This window comes from Hevea brasiliensis, chromosome 8 (genome assembly GCF_030052815.1).
Source record: "Hevea brasiliensis isolate MT/VB/25A 57/8 chromosome 8, ASM3005281v1, whole genome shotgun sequence".
In the NCBI taxonomy this organism is placed as follows: Eukaryota; Viridiplantae; Streptophyta; class Magnoliopsida; order Malpighiales; family Euphorbiaceae; genus Hevea; species Hevea brasiliensis.
The window spans coordinates 5,901,908-5,925,667 of record NC_079500.1 but is presented as its reverse complement, the minus strand read 5'-3'; the positions used below and the strand labels follow the sequence as shown (position 1 = coordinate 5,925,667).

The window sequence follows — 23,760 nt, the reverse complement described above, 5'->3', positions numbered from 1 at the left end:
GAATTTTCTTTTTTTACTATTAATATAGAGAATTAAACTTAAAATCTCATAAAAAGATTTTAAAATTAAACTAATTGAACTTATTTGGTAGTTATGTATTTTTTTATTTTAATATATTTATTTTTAACATATATTTTATATTTTATAAATATTAAAACGTGAATTATATATTTATATAAATTTTTATGCATTTTTTAATATTTTTATATAAAATTTAAAAATATTATTAAAATTTATTAAATATAATTTAATAAATATTGAAATTTTATTTTAAATAATTAAAATTTTATTTTAAATAATTAAAATTTAATTAATTATATTATTTATTTATATTAATAAATATTAAATCTAATTAATTTTTAATAATTTATTAATTAAATTATTAATCCACTGATTAAGTCACCCACTCATTTACTCAATCCTTTTATTGGATTAATATATTAGAATTTATCAAAATAAACAAAACAATGTCTAGAACTTTCGAAGAAGTTTCCTGACCCTTAAACCTCAACTAACGCAACCCAGCATTCCACCGATCAAAGTTGACGGCTCCTTTCTTTCCTTTGCTACGAAGGATTCTATTCCTTCCACTCCTTTCCATTCGCTTGCATTCGCTTCTCTATATAAACTCGCTTCTTCCATTCCCATTTCATCGTTCAAAGTCCTCTTTTTCTCGACAGCTATCAGAAAAATCCTGTTCTTTTGCTTCGTAAATCTCCGATATGCAGATCTTCGTCAAAACCCTCACCGGTAAGACCATAACTCTCGAGGTCGAGAGCTCCGATACCATCGATAACGTCAAAGCCAAGATCCAAGACAAGGAAGGAATTCCACCCGATCAGCAGAGACTGATCTTCGCCGGCAAGCAGCTTGAAGACGGCCGCACGTTGGCTGACTATAACATCCAGAAGGAGTCCACTCTTCATCTCGTCCTCCGTCTTCGTGGCGGCATGCAGATCTTTGTGAAGACTCTCACCGGCAAGACCATAACTCTTGAGGTTGAGAGCTCTGACACAATTGATAACGTCAAGGCCAAGATCCAAGATAAGGAAGGGATCCCTCCTGACCAGCAGAGGTTGATCTTTGCCGGAAAGCAGCTAGAGGATGGCAGGACCTTAGCCGACTATAACATTCAGAAGGAATCTACTCTGCATCTGGTTCTCCGTTTGAGGGGAGGTATGCAGATCTTCGTCAAGACTCTAACCGGAAAGACTATAACCCTGGAGGTTGAGAGCTCTGACACCATCGACAACGTTAAGGCCAAGATTCAGGACAAGGAAGGCATCCCTCCTGACCAGCAGCGCTTGATCTTCGCCGGAAAGCAGCTGGAGGATGGTCGGACCCTCGCTGATTATAATATACAGAAGGAATCCACCTTGCATCTCGTTCTCCGATTGAGGGGAGGGATGCAGATCTTTGTAAAAACCCTCACCGGTAAGACGATAACCTTGGAGGTTGAAAGCTCGGATACAATAGACAACGTCAAAGCCAAGATTCAAGATAAGGAAGGTATCCCACCAGACCAGCAGCGATTGATCTTTGCTGGGAAGCAGCTAGAGGATGGAAGGACGCTCGCTGATTATAACATCCAGAAGGAGTCCACCCTTCACCTGGTTCTGAGGCTTCGTGGGGGTATGCAGATTTTTGTGAAGACCTTGACTGGGAAGACGATCACTCTGGAGGTTGAAAGTTCCGATACAATTGACAATGTGAAGGCAAAAATCCAGGACAAGGAGGGAATTCCACCGGATCAGCAGAGACTTATCTTTGCTGGGAAGCAGCTAGAGGATGGGAGGACCCTCGCGGATTATAACATCCAGAAGGAGTCCACTCTCCACCTTGTGCTCCGTCTTCGTGGTGGTGATTGCTGAATGAAAGTTTGGTTCTTTTAATCTGTGTGTCTAGATCTTTGGTTTTGTGCATTTCGTATCAAATATCAAATCTTTCCTCTGCTAAGGATATTAACTAGTGCTGTGATACGTTATAAGTTCAATTAATAAATAAAGTTCCTTAATTACAAGCAGTATTTTATTCTATTCATGTTGTTTTATAAATGCTTTAAGCCTTGAACCTGCTTTATATAGTCTGCTTTGCATATCACTTTCTGATCCAAAGAAATGCAATAATGCTTACTTGAATTGCTAACGCTTGGTTTTCGAATTGAATTGAACCAAGTTGTAAGATTATGAGATGATATTGTCCCTTGAAAAACTGACTTGGATTTTTTTTTTTTTATTTATTGTTGGATTATCTGACTTAAAGCCTATTAGCAATATCCCATCAGCTAAAGTAAAGGTCAAAGTTGCTGGCTTAGTCTGTGCTGAAAATCGGGGAATTACTCACAAACTATGGTGAATCCGTTCTTTTCTTGGTTGGGAAGGCCAAATTAGGAATCAACTTGCTTTGCAATCTAGAAATTGGAAATGAAAACTTGCAAATGTAAAGAAGGAATAGATATATATAAGACAAGAGTGTGAATGAGGAGTGCAGTCCAGTGCATATTAGTCAGAAAAGAGAGAATGGAATCAGCTAAAAACAATCGAAGTTGCTGGTGATCATAGCAATTTAGTCTACAAGTCTGAAATCTTTTTTCCTTGAGGACCTTCAAATGAGGATCAAATGCATTGGAGAACTACCTGACCTCTTCTAATTTTATACATGATAGTTATTGGTCGTCTTATTCGTTTTTTGTTCAAGTATTCATGTCTGCTGCAACACTTTTGTATGTGTTGTCATTTTAATTGACATAGTAATATAAATGGAAAGCAAGACAGTCTTACCAAGAGGAAGGGACGATGTAGGCATGCATATGGCTGCTGTTGTTTGCTATGAGAGAGGTGATCAGAGTAGGAGTTGCAGGGTGTATCATGAGTGAAGACTTACTACCTTGAACAGTGGAAACAGGATATTATCCTTTTCAATGGAGAAATAGAAAATTGAATTTATTTTGCAAATTATTCTGAGCCATTTACATTCTTTTATTGGTTTTTGTTATTCACATATATTCTGTTAGGCAGTTACTTTCTCCTGTTGTGCCTTGAATACTGAAATCCTCATTTGCCATGGATTCTATATTGAATTATTGGTTCATCTTTGTGCCTGTGTAATATAGTTTCGATGCCTGCATTCAAGCAATCTGGATCTCAAGTGATTGCAAGAGGGTTAATCTATTAGTGTTGTGCCTTTTGACAATAGCTGTTACATTTAAATGGTTGCACGGAGGTATATATGCTGACATGATTTAACCTGTAGAGAACCTTTTTATGTACTTTTGCCTCCAGGCCTTCCGTATTAGTTAATTAGATGGGAATCTAATCTTCTGAGATTAATTCACTTTCTTGTTCTTCTCTTCTTCCTTTACACTTGTTATATAAAATCTGGTTGGTGCCATATGCAAAATATCTCCTTATTTTAATGGTCAACAAAATTGAAAATATTTTCTTTGAATTTATTTACTGTCCATATGAAGTTATTGGGCAGGAAGTGTGTGATTCCAACTTACATGAGGATTAGATTTTCTTTTGTAATTGCGAAGATTTGAAAGATAATTATCAGAGTCTGTTCTGTTTATTAATTATCAGAGTCTGTTCTGTTTTATCTTTTTTTTTTTCTTTCCGAGGGTTAAGATAGTGTCATAAATTAAGGGCATTGTATGATCTAGGTTTTCATTGAAGAAAATTTTATCAACTGTGGTGGACATTGTATGGAGGTTCTGTCAGTTGAACCGTGTCAATAACATAAATTACTATGATTCTTTGTTTCGCTTCTTGTGCTGGGCTTTGAATCAATCATAGATTTTACTTTATACATTGAAGTATCATTTCATGCAGCCATGCTCCTGATTTTTTTTTCTATGATGCAATCTTGGTAGTTCTCTCTCATCACTGATTTCCCATGGCAGTAATTAATTTGGTAATCAAGGAGAGGAGTATGTGTATGTGATTGCACATGGGTTTTACTTGGATAAAATGAATTTTGGAAACTTTAGTGTCATTGTAAGAGTAGAGATAATAATGTTGGAGATCTTGGAGGCTTTTGGACCTTAGTGTCACTAATGTTTTAGAGGTCTCCAAGGTCCAAAAGCCTCTATAATTCAGTGTTTACTAAAAAGAATTTTGGAGACTTTGGTGTTATTAAGAGGAGAGATATTAATTTTGGAGACCCTGGAGACTTTTGGACCTTAGCGTTAGTAATGTTTTACAAGTCTCCAGGGTCTTCAGGGTCCTAAACTCTCCATAATTCAAAGTGTTACTAAAATGAATTTTGGAGATTTAATGTTACTAAAAGAAAAAAGATGCTAATTTCGGAGACCTTGGAGATTTTTGGACCAAAAGCCTCAAAAATTCTCAAAAATTCGTTGCGTTACTAATGTTATGGAGACTTTAGTGTTACTGAAAAGATGGAGACATTAGCTTTGGAGACATAGCTTTGGAGAATCTAGTGTTGCTGAAAAGAGAGAGACATTAGCTTTGGAGACTTTTGGACCTTAGTGTTGCTAATGTTTTGAAAGCCTCCAAAATTCATTGTGTTACTAATGTTTTGGAGACTTCAGTGCTACTGAAAAGATAGAGACATTAGCTTTTGGAGAAGAGACATTAGCTTTGGAGACCTTGGAGACTTTAGTGTTACTGAAAAGATAGAGACATTAGCTTTGGAGACCTTGGAGACTTTTGGAACTTAATGTTGCTAATGTTTTGAAAGCCTCCAAAATTCATTGTGTTACTAATGTTTTGGAGATTTCAGTGCTACTGAAAAGATAGAGACATTAGCTTTTGGAGAAGAGACATTAGCTTTGGCGACCTTGGAGACTTTAGTGTTACTGAAAAGATAGAGACATTAGCTTTGGGGACCTTGGAAACTTTTCAAGAATTTTGGAGACTTTAGTGTTACTAACGGTAGCTATAAGCTGTGGATAAGCTCTATAAATTACGGACAATACAGCTAGAGCTTGAAAGCAAGAAATCAGTGACTGAAGCAGAGTTCAGAGGAAGCAATGAAGAAGCTGACACGAACCGATGTTGCCTACAGATTGGCTGTCCCAGCTCATTTTTTTAAGTGTCTCCTTCTTCCACGTTTCAAGGGGAAGCATTTTCTTGATTTGAAGGTCAAGTACAAGAACCAAAAGCTGGAGTTCCGCTGCACCAAAAGGAAGACAGGTAAGTATCATAAACCTGTGCTTACTAAGGGCTGGCTTGATTTTGTTCGGCGTGAGAGGCTGAATGTTGGTGACAAGATTGCTTTTCTTCAAGAGGAGGATCAAGATGCTGGAACTGAGTTCAAGATTCAAGTTCAGAAGAAAATCAAGCTCTTGGGGAAGGATATTTGGACTGATGTGTTTTGAGTATCAGCATGGCCATAAGATAGAAGAAAATAAGGGAAATTAATTGCCTAATATATTCTAGAGGGGAATTAATGGCCTTCTTGTATGCTTTTGTTACATCAGGGATGATTACTAGCCAAATTTGATATTTTCCAATCATATGCACATGAATCTATAGCTTAATTACTACCATGCTTGGATTTTGATAATTCTTTCCTAGCATATATGAAATTTCCATTATTAATTACAATTTTTCCCATCAAGAGGTCTAATTAATGTTGGCTTAAATCCATTAGCATGTTACAGTATTAATTAACTAAAATGAATTTTCCATTTGGTAGCTATGGAATCAAAGACATTGTTTCGAGTAGATTGCATAATTGATCATCGAATTTTGGTTTAATTTAAATAGAAAGAATTTCTAATTTTATTTTGTTAGCAATTGCCTATATAACAATAAAATTTTCAATTAAATTCTTGAGGTTCAAATATATAATATACCTTGATAAAATAAAATATAATATTATAATTAAAATAATAAATATTATAAAATATGAAAATTATCTTATAATAAAATTTATATCATAATTAATATTATTATTTTGGTGTTTTTTGTATAATTAATTATAAATTTAATGTAGGAATTAATTTATAAATTTATTTAAATATTTAGAGTTAAATAAATAAATTTTAAAAATATAAAAACTAATATTTAATTTTATTAAACAAAAATTATAACTTACTAACGTTAATCTCAAGGTAATTTTTTTTTTGTTATCCAGTTAATATCAAGACCTTATTTACAAATACACTAAATTTTAGGGTAGGAAATTGTAATTTTCAAAAAAAAAAAATCCCCAACTGGCGCAACACAGCACTCCACCGATTAAAGTTGACCACTCCTTTCTTTCCTTTGTTAGGAAGGATTCAATTCCTTCCACTTCTTTCCGTTCAGTGGGCTATGCTTTTCTATATAAACTCGCTTCTTCTGTTTCTCTGTCATTGATCAAAATCCTCACTTCAGAAACGGCGATTAAAAGTCCTTGTGTTCCTTGATAAATCTTCGATATGCAGATCTTCGTCAAAATCCTCACCGGCAAGACCATAACTCTCGAGGTCGAGAGCTCCGATACCATCGATAACGTCAAAGCCAAGATCCAAGACAAGGAAGGAATTCCACCCGATCAGCAGAGATTGATCTTCGCCGGCAAGCAGCTTGAAGACGGTCGCACCTTGGCTGACTATAACATCCAGGAGTCCACTCTTATCTCGTCCTCCGTCTTCGTGGCGGCATGCAGATCTTTGTTAAGACTCTCACCGGCAAGACCATAACTCTTGAGGTTGAGAGCTCTGACACAATTGATAACGTCAAGGCCAAGATCCAAGATAAGGAAGGGATCCCTCCTGACCAGCAGAGGTTGATCTTTGCCGGAAAGCAGCTTGAGGATGGCCGGACCTTAGCGGACTATAATATGCAGAAGGAATCTACTCTGCATCTGGTTCTCCGTTTGAGGGGAGGTATGCAGATCTTCGTCAAGACTCTAACCGGAAAGACTATAACCCTGGAGGTTGAGAGCTCTGACACCATCGACAACGTTAAGGCCAAGATTCAGGACAAGGAAGGCATCCCTCCTGACCAGCAGCGCTTGATCTTCGACGGAAAGCAGCTGGAGGATGGTCGGACCCTCGCTGATTATAATATACAGAAGGAATCCACCTTGCATCTCGTTCTCCGATTGAGGGGAGGGATGCAGATCTTTGTAAAAACCCTCACCGGTAAGACCATAACCTTGGAGGTTGAAAGCTTGGATACAATAGACAACGTCAAAACCAAGATTCAAGATAAGGAAGGTATCCCACCAGACCAGCAGCGATTGATCTTTGCTGGGAAGCAGCTAGAGGATGGAAGGACCCTCGCTGATTATAACATTCAGAATGAGTCCACCCTTCACCTGGTTCTGAGGCTTCGTGGGGGTATGCAGATTTTTGTGAAGACCTTGACTGGGAAGACGATCACTCTGGAGGTTGAAAGTTCCGATACAATTTACAATGTGAAGGCAAAAATCCAGGACAAGGAGGGAATTCCACCGGATCAGCAGAGACTTATCTTTGCTGGGAAGCAGCTAGAGGATGGGAGGACCCTCGCGGATTATAACATTCAGAAGGAGTCCACTCTACACCTTGTGCTTCGTCTTCGTGGTGGTGATTACTGAATGAAAGTTTGGTTCTTTTGATCGGTGTGTTCAGATATTTGGGTTCTTGCATTTGGTATCAAATATCAAATCTTTCCTGTTTTTTTAAGGATATCTACTAGTACTGTAATATGTTTTAAGTATACTTGATGAATAAAGTTCCTTAATTACAAGCAATGTTGTCTGCTATTCATGTTGTTTTATACATGCGTTAAGCCTTGAACCTGCTTTACATAACCTGCTTTGCATACCACATTCTGATTGAACCAAGAAGTTGCAAAATTATGAGATGATATTCCATGAAAGAATGACTTGGAAGTCTCCTTTGTTGTTTGGATTTTCTGATTTAAAGCCTGTTAACGATATCCCATCAGCTAAGGTAAAGGTCAAAGGTGGTAGCTTATTCTTTGCTGCAAATTCATAAACTATGGTCAATCTATTCTTTTCTTGGCTGAGACTTGGGAAGGCAAACTTTGATCCAATCTAGACAATGAAAGTGAAAAACTTGCAAATGCAAAGAAGGAATAGATAATATAAGACAGAAGTTTGAGCGAGGAGTCCAGCTCCAGTGCATATAGTCGGAAAAGAGAGAAAATGGAATCAGGTAACAGTGGTAAGCAAAAACAATACGAGTTGCAAGTGATTATAGCAATTTGAGAGACTTTTTGGACCTTCAACAGAGTTAAAATACCTTGCAAATTAGCCGAGTCCCTTAACTATCCTCTAATTGATGAACGACATTTTATTCGAATGATCCCAGAGCTTCAGAGGTTTTGGATATTGATGTGTATTCAGCGTCTGATAAAATTTGAATGACGAAAAAGGATTCAAAGGATTCCAGATTAAAGTTTAGTTACCTTCAGAAACCCCTTCCCATTCCCTCCATCACTACTACATCTATCTCATTTTCTAAATACTTGCCTTTAAAAATTACCACTCAGGTATCCTCAACCCTACTCCTGTTGAAGTTCCCAGTTATCATCAGCACTTCGCTTTCTGAAACTTGATCGAGTGGACCTTTTGCTGCAGCTGGCAACATCTAAAGAAGCCCTTTTGATCATTATTGAGCTAAACAGGTTCCATACTTTCAGCATCAGTATGATGGGGACTCTTTTGTTGGGGAGAAATTTGTCCCGAGGATACTAGCTGTAATGAAACAGTACATCTTCAGGACCCTGAAGGTGGAGGCGAAGTTAACAGGCTAGAAAGGCCTGATTCTTCACAGGATAATAAGATCATCCCTGATCAGATAGAGCTCACAGAAACGAATGCCCGTGAGCATTCCTTCACTGAAGAACCAAAGAATGAATCCAGTACTCCATTGCAACTATTGTTAAGATGTTTTTTTGGGTCCAACCTAATGTGATGAGTTCATCCTTCTGACCCATATCAGGTTTGGGCATGTATAAATGCTACGACTATCGGACTACTGTAAGTTTGGAAAGTTCATAGGCAACAAATGCCATGGCTTCAACCTCGATCTTCATACTAGTTGCGCGATCACAAGAAGAAAACAGTAAAGAAGCGGATGAGGATGCAACCCCAGTTACAGAGGTAGCTCCTTAAAGAATGACGCCCAAGATTACAGGAGGTGCACCAATATTCAGACGTACTCTAAACAGGCTCGAGTGCGGTTCCCTGCCTTTAAAATGGTAAAATGGTGACGATACACTCGACAATAAGATGAAATGCAGTCACCAGGACTGCAGTCTGTACACAGAAAAGGTACTATTTACAACTGTTACACTACGTCAAAGAATCATACATTACAATCAATGAAGAATGTTTACAATCAAGTATTATTTTCCATTTACAGACGCCCTTTGCACACATACACGCACAATCTACTATTTACAGGCGTTTTATTATTCTCTACCACTAATTCCATCACATGTTATCAACCAGATCTACATACCATGGCCCATGTACAGTAACAGACACAGTGGCTGCCACCACCAATATTTCAGCCGTTTCCACTACCCTTTCAGCCAGCATGACAGCCCCAGCTTGCCGGAGTGCCATTTCTGCTAGTTTTCTTCCCCGAGGCCCACTGCCACCTAGTACAATTCCTCTTATGGCCAAATAAACAGCATGGGAGACCTTTTCAAAAATAGGGTCCCCAGCTTGCAAGCTCTTCGCTAACATCCTAGCCATGACAAGCTTCCTTGATTGAAGTTTCTCAGGGTCTGCTGCCCTGTCACCTTGTGAGAACCCACTTATTATCTCTACAATCTGCTCAATACCTACATCGTCAACATTATCTAAGAGCTCCAGCAATTGCTTGGTGCACGTCAATAATATGCCTTCCACGTCTGCACCACTGGCTACTACTTGCTCCATCATGAGTGTTTGCCGGCAAACAAGAAGGCTGCGTATAGTGATTTCAGATCAGTTAACAACCTTGTTGCAATTTATTGAAAACCCTCATAAAAAGGGCAAATGTGCTAGGAAAATATTAACAGTAAGTAGAAAACATCATGAGACAAGGAAAGAAACAAAGGGGGAGATCTCTCTGGATCACTTGCCTAGTTGATATTACTATGATCTGCTGGATTTGAGCCTGGGCAGCTCTTAAACGAGGCAGGTTAAGCATGAAGGTTTCAGGCAGAACTTCTTGTGTTAGGCCAGAAACCCCACTTGCTAACTTCAACAATCCAAGCCTCACCAACAAATCAATTCTTTCACCATTGCATTCCGGTTCTGTTTTCTGACCACCTAATCCAAGAGCATAGAAGAAAGTCAAGCGCAATGCAAGCAATCTTTTCTTTTTCAACTTTGCAACATTATTCATATTTCCAAGAACATTTACAGTTTTATCCCTTAAATCTTCGAAGTCTATTTTTCAAGTTCTATACCTGTGGTATTTGAGGCAGATGAAGTAGCAGCAGTTCCACTTCCTTTTGTTTTGAGCATAAAGCTTGCACCAGTTCTAAGCGTAGTGGAAGGAAGAAACTCCTGAGATGAACTTCCATGGTTTATCAAAGCCGAGAGGAAGTTGGTATGCTCTTCCCACTCCTGGTCTTTGCAATTCCTCACAGATGAAAGCCACTGCATGGTCAAAGGCAGAGAAGTACGTGCAACAGAGTGAGATCCGTAATGGTTGGCAAAAGCTTTTCTCAGGTAATCCAAACCAGCAGGTCCCTTCAACAAAGGCTCCATCATTTTTATACGTGCTTTGCTTATCTCTTGCTTAAGAGCCTAACAAAAGTGTAGATCAAAATTTAGTTAAGACTCTCAGAAGCTTATTGAGCTTCACTAGAAAAAAGAAAATAGTTGTAAATATTACTAGTGACAGAGAAGGTGAGGCAATAAAGCCAGCAAATAAGAAGGTAGCAAGTACCAACCAGAACCAGAATGTTTATTTTAACACCTATTATGAAAAAAATTCCAGCACAACTTAAATCATAATAGAAGTATGCAATAAACATGGGAAATAGCATGAAGCATGAAACAGACCTGAATATGCTCTAATACAAAGCGCACACCCTTGATCATTGCAAGCGCATGGGAACACGATGACTCAACTCGGGTTTCACATGTCTCAGCCAACTCTTTCAATAATTTCTGATAAGTAACTTTCATTTCCTCCTCATGGGCTGGAGAGGAAAACTTTTGCAAAGTACCGAATGCAAACTCTAGAATCTTTCCAAGATAATCAATGTCCAGTGTACCTGACTTTAACACCTAATGGAAAGAGAAAAAAGAAAAGAAATTAGATTCATAACAAACATTACTTCCTCCAACAAGTGGAAATAATAGAAAGGCTTCCACCTGAGAGAGAATATCTAGATCAATAGCTTCATCAATCTGTTGTTTCCAGCTTTCTGGAGCCATCTCACTAATTCCATCCCTCACCTCCCTCACAAGTTCAACAACCCGATCATAGCATGGCTCATCCTGTTTGATGGATTCCATGACACCATCCCAAAAGGCAGCCTCCATTGTCTCTCTTATTTTTGCCTGCAAGGAATAAGACAAGAAAACAAATCAGCTACTATGATTCTATGAAGTATTTCAAAGGCACCTCCAGAACTGGTTCACCCATTTCACTAATTTTAAACCATTAACAGAAAACAAATATAAGAGGCTAAAACCCAACAAAACATAGTAGTGTTCACACACTTGCAATTGATTAATTATGAGAATGCACTAACCTTGATAATGTTTTCTTTGTCAGTATTGAGGACATCAACAATGCTATGATGTCGCTCATGGAGAAACTCATTTACAATCAATTCATTCTCTGATATAAACTTGTCAACAGAAGAACCCAACTGACCATCAAAATGGCTGCTGATAATTGCAGGGGAACTAAATCCTTTGGGTTGGGAAGCATCTTTGTCTCTGAACAAGGAGCGAACTACATGGTTTGGCCTCTCAATACTCTCAACCATATCACTTGTGCAAGCTGAGCTACCAACAGAAGGACCAACAAGGGAGCTAGATGTGACAGGAGAAAGGAAGTGTGTGATTGGTGACCCAACTGGACTTCCATTTTCCTTTGCTTCAAAGTATTTAGATCGTGTTTCTGATAGAGCATGTTCCATACGCTCAATCCCAGCATCTCCACTCAGGTGTTGTATCTTTTCCCTCAAAAGCTTTTGATCTTCAGTAACCTAACAAATTTAATACCACCAAAAGAAAAACCATTCCTATGAAAATGCTTCGCATACAGGAGGCATCAAGCAATCAGTTTTCTCATTCATGGGATATTTTACTAACAATTAAAAGGTAATCTGACAATTATATAAAATTACAATCCTTACAACTTAGTTTGTAGGCAATACCTGTTTCTGAATAGCTTTCATATCATGACTAAGAGCATCACTATCCCCTTCTGGTGTCAGCTTGCATTTTTGAATCATAGAAAGCTCAAGTTGGCAAGCAGCTCTCACCATATCCTCCTCCAATGACTGGGCGTCCTTAACCTTCCACACAACGAAGCAATTCAAGTAGGAGCACCATGCTTTATCAAATGTTGCAAGCTGAGACCTAAAGGTACAGCGTTTTGGTGAAATGGAGTCAGATTCCTCATCAGAACTCTGTATGGGACCATCTAGTATAATTCTTATTAGCAACTCAAACTGTCGTATAAATTCTTCAGCAGACTTGGCCAAAGAAATCTCACGGTCCCCTTGACCACTCAAAACAGCATCTGGATGACCCAGAATCATGTAGGCACAAAGAACTACTCTCACAGGATACCTTGATGATTTAGCTGGACTTCTAGCTGCCTCCCTAACAGCACCTACTTTCTTTGCCTCTCTGCTCCTCACAGAATTCCTAGTAGAAACCCGTTTCCTTGGGGTGGCTACTCTTTTTAGAAGGTGATCGATGTTGTCTAAACTGATTGAATGATTACTACCAACAGCCCTGGAAACTCTAAGGCGGCTTTCTAGTCGATCAAGTAGAGCTTTAACAGTCTGTAGGGTAGTAGCAGATTCAATCAATCGAGCAAGCTGTTCAAATGGCATTGGCTTGACAGAACTCTCATGGATTTTCAAGGCATCATAATTTTTTGCCAAGTCTAAGGTAGTTCTCCTAGACCTAAGGAACTGCCTCCAGCACCTAAAAGAAAAGATAACACCAAAAACAGATCATTCAGGTGAAAATTTATTTCTTCCCATATAATATAATCAGATGCTGGAAAAAAACCCTCAACACCATAGTTCGCATTATCATTTGCAGAAATATTATTATTTTCATAAATTCTTTAACATAGCCCCTATTTCATCCCATAACAGGACATACAGTGCTAGAATCAGGCCATAAAGTACAAGAAACATAAGCCGGCACAACAGCAAGGCAAATGATGCTGTACAAAGATAATGACCTGGCAGGTCAATTAAGATTTAGGAAACAGTAACTGCAAATTATATACCTTGCTAATTTTCTGGATAGAAGATCAGCCTGCTTGTGCATTCGATTCCAATTCACTCGAACAGAATTTTGTTGCCTTCCTCTCTGCCTCAAATATTCTGCTCTTTGCCTTTTTGCCTATTATTACGACATTCAATGAGATATTAAGGCATTTAAAAACATAGCAAAAAATTATGATAGTCATCATATGAGTGTGTGAGAAATTATCAAATTCAGAAAATATTCATACCCTTTGCAACCGATTTTCCAAATGGTCCCTCATTCTCCGTCTCTCAATCTCGCGTTGGTGAGAGACCGATTTAGCCACTCGCCTTACTTGCAACACCCTAGCACATGCCCTCTTCTTTTCTGCTTCCAGCAATCCCATTCTCTTCCTCTCAGCAGCTGTACGCTTTTGGTGAATTGCAGCACGCACACGCTCCTTGTATTTGCTTTCCCGAGCCATTCGCCGCAATATTGATTGGGACATTCTCTCCTTTTGGCTGGCCCTTCTTTGCCTATTAGCCTTCAGTATAAGCATTCTATTTGCTTCTGCTTGCTGAACCCGCAATTCTACTTTCATACCAAGCCTCTCTCTTTCTCTTGCAAATCGCATTTCTGCCCCACTTTTTGCTGCCTGACGCAACTCATCCAGCCTAGCAAGGCGCATCTGGGCCTTTGCCAGAATGTCCAACCTGTCGAGATCAATAATGAATTTAAAATTCTAGGTTAACCAAAACTGCAAAAATGTAAGATATATTTCTTCCAATATAAATAAGTAAAGCTTCAGTCCAAACCAGATCATATATTGCAACATGATATAGGGATACGATATATGGTACATATATAAAATGAACACTTCGAAGTTAAGTAGGTCAGGAAGACCAAGTCTAAAGCGGGCTGAGAAAACATATACCTTGGAAAAATAACTATATATAGCTACAAGTATCCAACCATTGAACAAGGCTTAGATCAAAGGATGGTTCCATATTTACTGCCTACATGAATAGATCTTCTGATCTAATATCACAAAACAAGAATTTATTGACAAAGATGCAACTGAGAAGGAATGAGGACAAAGAAAAAACCAGAAGTAATGTAAATTCATGTCAGAAGCCTCTTAAAAAGTTAGGGAGATACTAAAAAAGAGAATCGTATTATTATAGGGGAAACAAAAAAACAAATGGCAAGTAACAAAGAGAAACATTATCATCATCAATTACTAGAGTAAGAATGATTAGGCCAACAAAATCAGTATAAAGCTTATGTCTATAATGATGCTGTCATGGGGCCACTTATTTATCACATGGATAACCTTTAGAATGGCAGCAATGAGCTAACTACGTTTTGATTACATAAACTATTAGTCTAAACATCATACTTATCAAGAGCCCAATTCGTATTAGATAAACAACCAGTCAAACAAGCTCAGACCACTTGAGGAAAATAACTCAAAACAAACAAAAACAATACCTTTTCTGCTCTGCAGCTTGAAGTTTGGCTTCAAGACGTTGGCCAAGGTCTTCGTCATGAGATGAAGACCGTGATGGGCTTCTAGGCTTTGGTCTTGCCTTGCTTGATAACTTCTCATAGAATTGCTTCGCTCAAAGAAGTAACAGAACACCATCATTTAAAATAATCAGATGGAATGATAGGGAAATCAATATCGACAAAAACCAAACATATTACGTAAAACAGTAATAATGAATAAGAACAGTAATTCAAATAACAGTGAGTAATTAGATTTTATTTCCTTGAAGAAATATTCTCAACAGAACCTCAATAAAAACAAAACAGCAAAATAAAGTTACCATCATATTAGAGGAGGGGAAAAAACGAAAAAGAGCACATGAAAGAGTCGTTAATCAAAACCAATCAATCATGAGTTTTTATTCTTCTTTTTTCTTTTCTTGTTTATACATGTGGAAAAGAAAACTAAAAAAGTGAAAACCAAAAATTCAAACAGGAGCAATACTCAATTTCCCACCCCATTTACCTAACACCAGGAGTATTTTTTAAATTTAAAGTAAAGAATAAAAAAAATTCCAAAAAAAGGGAAGGAAAAGAAAAGAGAAGCAGATAGGCTCCTAAGGATCTTTCCATTGGAATTAATCCCAAATGGGAAATTTTAAAATTTTGACGAATAAAGTATTTAACTTCTCATAAACCAAAACTAATCGAGATCAAAACTCTCTCGAGTTCATGGAAAGAGAGTCAAACAGAACTTAAAGTGAAAAGAAAAATTAGAACGTAAGGGAAGATCTAATGTTAACTTTTTGGATTCCCAGAAATTAACAGAACCAAAGAGAAAATGCTACATTTTCATCAGAAATGACCCGGAAAAGCAAAAATAATTCCCTAATGCCAATAGAAATACAAAAGAAGAGGGAGATAGCTTCCAAAACAGTTGATCACCCAAAAAATTTAAGTAAAATCATTTGATCACGGCAAAAAATTAAGTAAAGATTATTCCTTTTTCCTTAAGAATTCTGAGGGTTTTATTTTTAAAAAAAATACTGAATTAGTTGCTTAATTAAGTAAAATATTGAATTTTTTTTTTTAATTGTACTCTTTCCCAGAATTTGTCAACAAGCAACCAAACTTACTTGAAATCCTCACAGAATTAATTAGAAAATAAGAAATTTTAAAAATAAAGTACAAAACGAAAATGAAAATTTTTTTTTTTTTTTTGTTAATTAACCTGTCTACGAAGATCGGCATGTCGAAGTTTAGCTTCAATTTCTTCAACAGTACATGGAGTCCTAGCCTCCAACAGTCTTTTCCGAAGCCTTCTAGGTATTCTAGGCGGAGAACTAAACGACAGCGCATCACTTATCGGAAAATCAAGCGCCACCGCAACCCTCTCCGTCTCCGGCGAAGACGACTCAACTCCAGTAGCCATAAATCAAATTGAAAACAATCACGCTCTCTCTACACGCGCATATACAGATGAACAAAAACAGCGAAATTTCTGGAAATTTTCTTTAATTTAGAATGAAAGCAAGAAACGAAGAGACGAAGAGAGAGCGATCGTTTATATATATATAAATTATAATGCTGCTAAGAAGAGAAAGGTCGCGTCGACTCAGCTTTTCCTTTTCTTCTTCTTGTTTGCAAAGCTTCGTGGGAGAGAAAAGGGGTTTGGTTTGGTTTGATTTTAAGGGTAGGCCTTTCAGGTTCGGTTTTGGGTTTGGGTTTTGGATTTGGTTTGGTTTTATGAAGAATAAAGTAATGAAAAAGCGTGTTCGTGTTGTGTGATGAGTCGGTATAGCTTGTCCGGGTCTTTGCCACGTCAGAATCCCAACGGTACTCTCTCTCGATTGCTTTCGGCTCTTACCCGCCGCTCCCGAGTGTTCGGTTTGGACCTGAATTTGCCCCTGGGCCTACGCCATTTGACTATTTTGCCCTTAACTTTTGTAAATATTAATTCTATTGAATTTGATTAAATTGTTAATTTCCTGAAAATTAGTTTCTTTATATTTAAGAAAAAACTTTATAAAAATATCAAATCTTTAATTCTTTACATTATAAAATATATATTTTCAATAATACATCTAATAATTAAAAAAATAGTAAAAAATATTTTTTAAAAAATTATAATTAAAAAAAATTGCCTTTAATTTCACGTGGGGTAATTTGACAATTTCTCTGTAAAATTAATAAATAAAAAAAATGAAATTAGTATTGAAAATGCAAATAAGATTAATAAAACATAGTTTACTATATAAATATTTATTATTAAATTAACATGAGAAGTGTTTTTAATATAAACAAAGGTACATTTATCTATTTAATATTTTTATTTATTTTATTTTTATATGAATTATTATTTAAAATCAATTATATTTAGAAGACATGGCATGTGCTTAATAACTAATGCTCCGGCCCACAATATAGCTTTGTTAAGAATCAAACATCACACAAATGAAATTTCAAATTAATAATAATAATAATAATAATAATAATAATAATTAATAAAGCATTTTATTTACTCAATTATACACATTGAATCCGCCTTACATTATGCTTAAAGTTGACTTGAAACCCCTCTTTGAGCAAATTTAGCTTTTATAATATTATTAAATATATTTAATTAAATTTTATTTAATAATTTTATTTTTATGTATAATAAATTTATTATTATGTACAATTTTCACATTTACTAAAATATTTTATTAAAACATTGTTGAATTAATATTATTGAAATTTTCACTAATTGATTTATTAAATTTAATTAATTGAATTAAAATTATTAAATTAATTACATATGTTATGATGTCATCTTAGTTTCAATAAAATAAAATAAAACAAAATAATATATCATTTACTCCCTCAGTTTCATTTCAAGTGATGTTTTAAAAATCTTTTCTTACTCATTTTATTTGTTATTTTAGAAAATTAAAAAATTATTAATTATTTTTTCAATTTTACTCTTATTTATCGTTATTTTTTTCACATTTATCTTTTTTTATTATATTTTTCTATCTTAATTAAACATAAGAGTATTTTAAGTCAATTATTAATATCTTTTTTATAAAAATAGATTATCCTATCATTTTTTTTTATTTCTATGAAAATTTTTAAAAAACTTTTAAAATAGAACAAAAAAAGTAATAAATTATCTAAAAATGATGTTAAGATTCAACCCATAATAATTAAATGATAAATTAATAAATTTTAATTTAATAAAACTAAAATTTTTTAAAAATTCTAAAATTACAAATTTAAATTCATTGTAAATACAATTTGTTTTATTTTTTTTAAGTGTATTGTTGCTAAGGAAATGTAGTTTAGGTAGTTGGCTTGGTCACATAAGCATGATAGTGGCCAAAATGGACCAAGCAAAGGCTGCAAAGCTTGAGGCCACCTTAATCCTTACAATCAAAAACCTTGTTTTCGAAAGCAAATATATCCAATCAAAGATAAACATAAATTCATGAAAATAAAAATGAGAGAGAGAGAGAGAGAGAGAGAGACCAAATTGAGAAAGTATCCATACCAAATAATGATTTCACTCTTCCTCATCTTCCTTATTTTATATGTTAACATATTTTAGTACCCAAAAAAAAAAGAAAAGAGAGATTCATATAGTCAATGAATGATGAATAGATAAGATGTGATGTATCACCCCCACAACTTTCCCACTTGTTGTATAAATTATTCAAGTCAAATTATGATTTTGGTCTCCCATTTGCTTCCTTCATTCCATGCTTTGCAACCCCATCTTCTGTTTTAAGTATTTGCTTGCAGACTTTCGCTTTTTCTTTCTTCTTTAATCTTTCTACTTTGAAAGCAAATTACATGTTATCTTTTTTTATATAAAATTAAAAGATTAAAATTTAAATTTAAACCCGTCAAGTGAGTTATATATATTTTATAATTACTTATTTGATATGTGAATCTGAGTCTTACTCTAGAGGACTAAAGCAATTTAATTGGCACATGGGCATGGGTTGGAGTAGGTGCATCAATGGGTGGACGCAGGCAGAGATTCGAGTAGGGCTATCTCTTCAATACCAAGTTCGTCGGTTCAACAAACCAATTTAGTTTTTGTCCTTGGAATCGGTTGGATATAAATATTTACCTTTCCTTTTCACATTAAAATCATAAAAAATTTATATATAATAAATAAATAAATTTAAAAATATTATTTAATAAAATTAATATTTATTATTCAATTATTAATTTAAATTCCAAAGTTTTAAATTCCAAAGTTTTAACTTCCATGATTAAAAGTGATCTTGATATTAATTTGTTTAGTATTTAATTTTCTTTCTTATTATTTTCACTTTAGGAAACCATATTAATTTATACGGAGCAAATATATGTAGACGACCACGCGTATGATCACTTGATGTATCTAGTTCATATTATTGGCCATATACATGCCCTATTAACTTAGGGTTGGTAATTTTTTTATATTGATGTCAAGTAACTAATATGCCTTCACAGAATTAGATAAATTGCAACGTAAATTGGATTTATTTATATATAAAATAGTAATTATTATATTGTTTAATATATTATTTTAAAATAATTATTTTATTGAATTTATTATATAAATAAAGTTAAGTATGTTTAGTTGATGTTTATCTACTTTTAAATGGTTGATTTTTCAAAATTTTACATTTATTATAAATAGTATGTGCGCTCACCCGTCATATTTTGACAAAATTATCATAATTTTATAAATGGGTGTGTGTTTTCTTACGCCACGTGTGTGTAGGGGTGAACAATCGATTCAAACCGAACCAAATCGAATCGAACCAAATTAAATTATAAAAATTAAACCGTCAATTTTAGAAATCGAACCGAACCGCTTTATTTTGGATCGATTTAAATCAATCGGTTTGATTTTTGATTGATTTTTTAATTTATACTTGATTTTCAAGTTATTTGATCTAATTTTAACTTTGGTTTGAACCTAATAACCATTAATCAATGAATTTAAACAATTAATATATGTAAAATTAAATATAATTCATAAATTTTCCATAAAAATAAATTAATTCAAAAATCAATTCGGTTCGATTTGACTATATAAATCACTATTCGATTCGGTTCGGTTTAACCGATTTTTTTCTTTTCAAAACTGAACCGAACCGAAATAACAGAAATTTTTATAAATTAAAACCGAACCGATTAAATTTTAAAACTGAACCGATTAAACCGAATTGACTCGGTTCGATTCTATTTTCTGATTTTAACCAAATTTTACTTAGCCTTATGTGTGTGCATGTGCTCTTAATCAATTATATATATATATATATATATATATATATATATATATTCTTTTTAATTTTTACATTTTCTTAATTTATTTAAGATTGAGGAAGAATCATCAAAATTACTTAAGACCTTCTAAAATTAAATATCTACCTTTTATTGTATTAGATCATTACAATCTGGATTTTTCCTAATAAAAATCACAAAAAAAGATTGAGAATGATTGCTTATAAATCATTAGAGTTTCTCAAATTTTATCCACATGGGGTTAAAGTTGGACACTTTATTGCATATTTTGAGCATTAAATCATGGTTAAGCAAGAAAAGCAATAATTTTATATAATAATTTTGTCATGAAACTTACAATATCTCATCATCATGCCAAATATGTCAATGATTTTATCATGAAAATTACTTCTACTATTGAATCAAAATCAAGGTGTAAGTGGAAAACAACTCATATTACTTTAATTTTTCAATCCTATGGGCTAGTTATGTAGGTTTCTTGCATTTTCAAAATGGGTTTGGTAAACATGTCCATTGAAAATATCAAATTCATTTTCATTAAAAATATTGTGTATTCTATTTTACACTTCTTTTATAAATGGAAATTTCTTTTCATTTAAAATATTTAAATACAAAGTCTCTAAATTAAGCTTGAAACTTAAAGAAAAGTAATTGAACATTAAATTTAAGATTTTTATGTATAATGCATCATATTACTTGATTTTCATTCAATTAATATATTATCTGTCATTTGTATCTATTATATTTAGATTTTTTTATTTAAATTATTTATTATATTTAAAAATTAAAAAATTGTTATTTTTTTAAGTTTACTCTTTATTATTATTATTAAATATAATAAATATTATTTTTTAAAGTGAGATAATTTAGTAAATTTTTAGTATATTTTTATAAAAATAAAATTATTCAATTATTTCTTTAATTATCATGCAAGATTCAAATATAACAAATATGAATGAACAAAGATAATAATTATTAATGAGTTGTCTTATAATATTAAAATTAAAAATTTAATTTTTTTATGTAAATACTAAAATAAATGAAAATTATGTTATTTGTAAAAAATAAAATATTATTCATTTTTTTCACATAATTATTTATTTATTTTTAATTAAAATTCAAGTTCATTTTGAAAAGTTAATTTGTATTTAATAACTCGATTTTTATATTAAAATACAGGGATAATACCGTCATTTTATGTTCATTATTTATAATTTTCTCAATAATTTTCGGAGGCTGCCGATAACAGATGCGACGCTTCAGCGTGACGACTTCACGTCCTTTCACCAGAATTTGCCACGTCATCCGAGGAGACGTCTTATTACAGACAAAGTATAGAGCTTCCTCGCGCACTCTCGAGAATACAAAAATGGAAAGTACTCTCGCTCTCCGATACTCACCTGTCCATCAATCTATGCAGCACCGAACTTAAAGGGCACTCCTAGAACCGTCCACAACGGCCACATGTCAGAAAGTTGGCGCAATGGATCGTCCAGACGTATGTGGTGTGGGATGTAGTGGAATGTTTTCTCCCAGGACAAACGAGCTGCAGCCACGACAAGCACGTGTGAATTGACAACGTGTCACGCAAACTATAGAAACTGCTCTCGGGGGCCCACTGGGCCGTGCTTTGAAATGTGAACGGATTTCGGACAACAAACGATGTAGCACGACACGTAAAGTAGTATTTAATTATTTATAGCGCCATACAAAAATATTTTAATTTTATTTATTTAAATTGAAAAAAAAATTATTTTAAATATATTCATTAGATGATTTTTAATTATCGATTAAATTATTATTTAATTTTTATATTTTAATAAAATTAATTAATTTTTATATTTTAAAAACATATTATTTAATATTTATATTTTATTTTATCCATTCATTATTTATTTTATTAATAAATACTGATAAAACTAATTAAAGAAGATGGCCAGGACTTCCAAATTGCTCTCAACAAATTCACCCACGTTATCCCTGTTACCAGCACTCTAAGCCTAATGCACTCTTACCCTGCAGATCATCACTAGCTACAATCCCACCTTCCTTAATTTTCTTACTAAACCTCATTGCACTCTCAGAATCTACCGACATTTGTTAGAGATACAAAATGATTCCCAATGAAGATCCTTACAAACCTCATCCAATTCTTTACCAACTACCATCAGGAGGCAACATTGCACTTAAGGTTTACCCATTGCAAACTCGTACAAATCCACAGCCTCCTAACACATTGTCCTCTTCATTTAATATCATTGCTCCTCATTTCATCAACCCCACTTCAAAAGCCTGTTAAATCTTTCCTTGCCAAAACCCTAGCCATTGCATTATAATTCCTTTCATCATGCTCAAACAGCTCATTCTCATGGAACTGCCTAAAAAACAAAAAAAAATCAATGCTTTAATAGGTTCTGTATCCAAATTAGCAAACACATAATCATGAGATTTGACTAAAAGAATATTAATTGAATTAAATTCTAGTATAATTCTAATTCCAAACATAGAATAAATCTTTTCCACTGAACCATCCCGATTTGTTGCAAAAATAGCTTTCAGCTTCTCCAGATCATTTTTTAATTTTTTTCTCAAATTCCTTTACTAATTTATCCTTTGTGCACTTTGACACACCATAAACTTTTTTTTCTTTATGGTTTCAACTGAACGCCAAAATTCCTTGATGAACCCACTAACATCCAGAATCCCTAGCATAAAAATATAAAGCTTTTGAGCTCAATCTTTCATTGTCTCCCTGCAAAACCCAATTGAAAATCCTTGGAGCTAGGCTCACATCAGGGCAGGACCCGGGGGACTTTTAACACTTTCTAAACAGGTCAGGGTTAATAACACCACTGTTCAACTCCTAGTCTTTGCTAATATCATTAGACATAATCTTCTGAAACTCTCCTCTATGCTATACAGGAAAGCCCTGGGTATTGTTTAAGGAATTTAAGTACAGCTCTTCAATATGTTGGCCATCCATATGGTTTTTATTTGTTATTATGAGTAAGCAATATAAGGAGAAGTCACATGCATATAACCTTAACTTCACTTGCAATTAATCCAAAAGACACAGAAAACAAACAACCAGTCAGAATTTCTCAAAGGTAATGTTGTTTAACAGCTGTTAACTCATGCTTTGGACAAATCATAAAAAGGATAAAAACCACAGAAAATTATGTCAAAAGTGTGCTCCAACCTTCTTGGATGTTAAGATCGATGTTTTCAAGTCCCCCAAAAGAGTAAACAACTAGCTGTTAAGACCATAACAGCCGACACAGATAACACACAATTTCCCATATTGGTAGGCTGGACGATGAATATTCAAGAATTTTGTCCTCTTCCCCTTAGCACACCGCCCAACCCCAACCTCCCCAAACTGCCCGGCTGCTATTCCCATTTTTTCAAATTGCACAGAAGCAATAAGCAGCTATGCAAAATGAGGGATCCCATATACATAATAATCTAATTGCAGAACCCAATCAATCCATCACATATTAATAAGCTCCTATAAAGTCTAAAAAAATGTTTGCTATACGAGTTTCCAAAAAAAAAGTCATAGTTATACTCTGCTACTCGATTTCAAGCTCTAGAATTCAATAGGATATGTGGTTTTAATTTATCAGTCAAGGTATG

At 34.4% G+C, this 23,760-nt stretch overlaps 1 protein-coding gene and 1 pseudogene across 2 annotated transcripts; one reads left to right on the top strand and one right to left on the bottom strand.

The window, feature by feature from the left end:
• Positions 1–546: 546 nt before the first annotated feature.
• On the top strand, positions 547–7,689 carry LOC110658744 (polyubiquitin-like; annotated as a pseudogene).
• A 1,549-nt stretch (positions 7,690–9,238) lies between these two features.
• On the bottom strand, positions 9,239–16,552 carry LOC110658739 (uncharacterized). 2 transcript variants are annotated; one of them, XM_021816471.2, is made up of 11 exons: positions 16,073–16,552; positions 14,845–14,969; positions 13,622–14,066; positions 13,394–13,509; positions 12,300–13,080; positions 11,667–12,128; positions 11,284–11,472; positions 10,969–11,196; positions 10,368–10,710; positions 10,038–10,227; positions 9,239–9,880 (listed from the first exon to the last, which is right to left on the bottom strand). In XM_021816471.2, the coding sequence occupies exons 1-11, from the start codon at positions 16,271–16,273 to the stop codon at positions 9,400–9,402; spliced, it is 3,561 nt and encodes a 1,186-aa protein (XP_021672163.2). In that variant the 5' UTR covers positions 16,274–16,552; the 3' UTR covers positions 9,239–9,399. The 2 variants fall into 2 exon arrangements, with proteins under 2 accessions (XP_021672163.2, XP_058007072.1); XM_058151089.1 differs by having other exon boundaries at positions 11,368–11,472; positions 16,073–16,531.
• Positions 16,553–23,760: the final 7,208 nt, after the last annotated feature.

What these genes read in the sequence shown, in the direction of transcription:
- LOC110658739 (XM_021816471.2), bottom strand. Translation starts at nt 16,273, where the DNA reads ATGGCTACTGGAGTTGAGTCGTCTTCGCCGGAGACGGAGAGGGTTGCG. An exon ending in ATCTAGATATTCTCTCTCAG is followed by an intron (nt 11,197 to 11,283) that starts GTGGAAGCCTTT and finishes TCTTTCCATTAG; the next exon opens with GTGTTAAAGTCAGGTACACT. An exon ending in ATCTGCCTCAAATACCACAG is followed by an intron (nt 10,228 to 10,367) that starts GTATAGAACTTG and finishes CTCTTGGATTAG; the next exon opens with GTGGTCAGAAAACAGAACCG.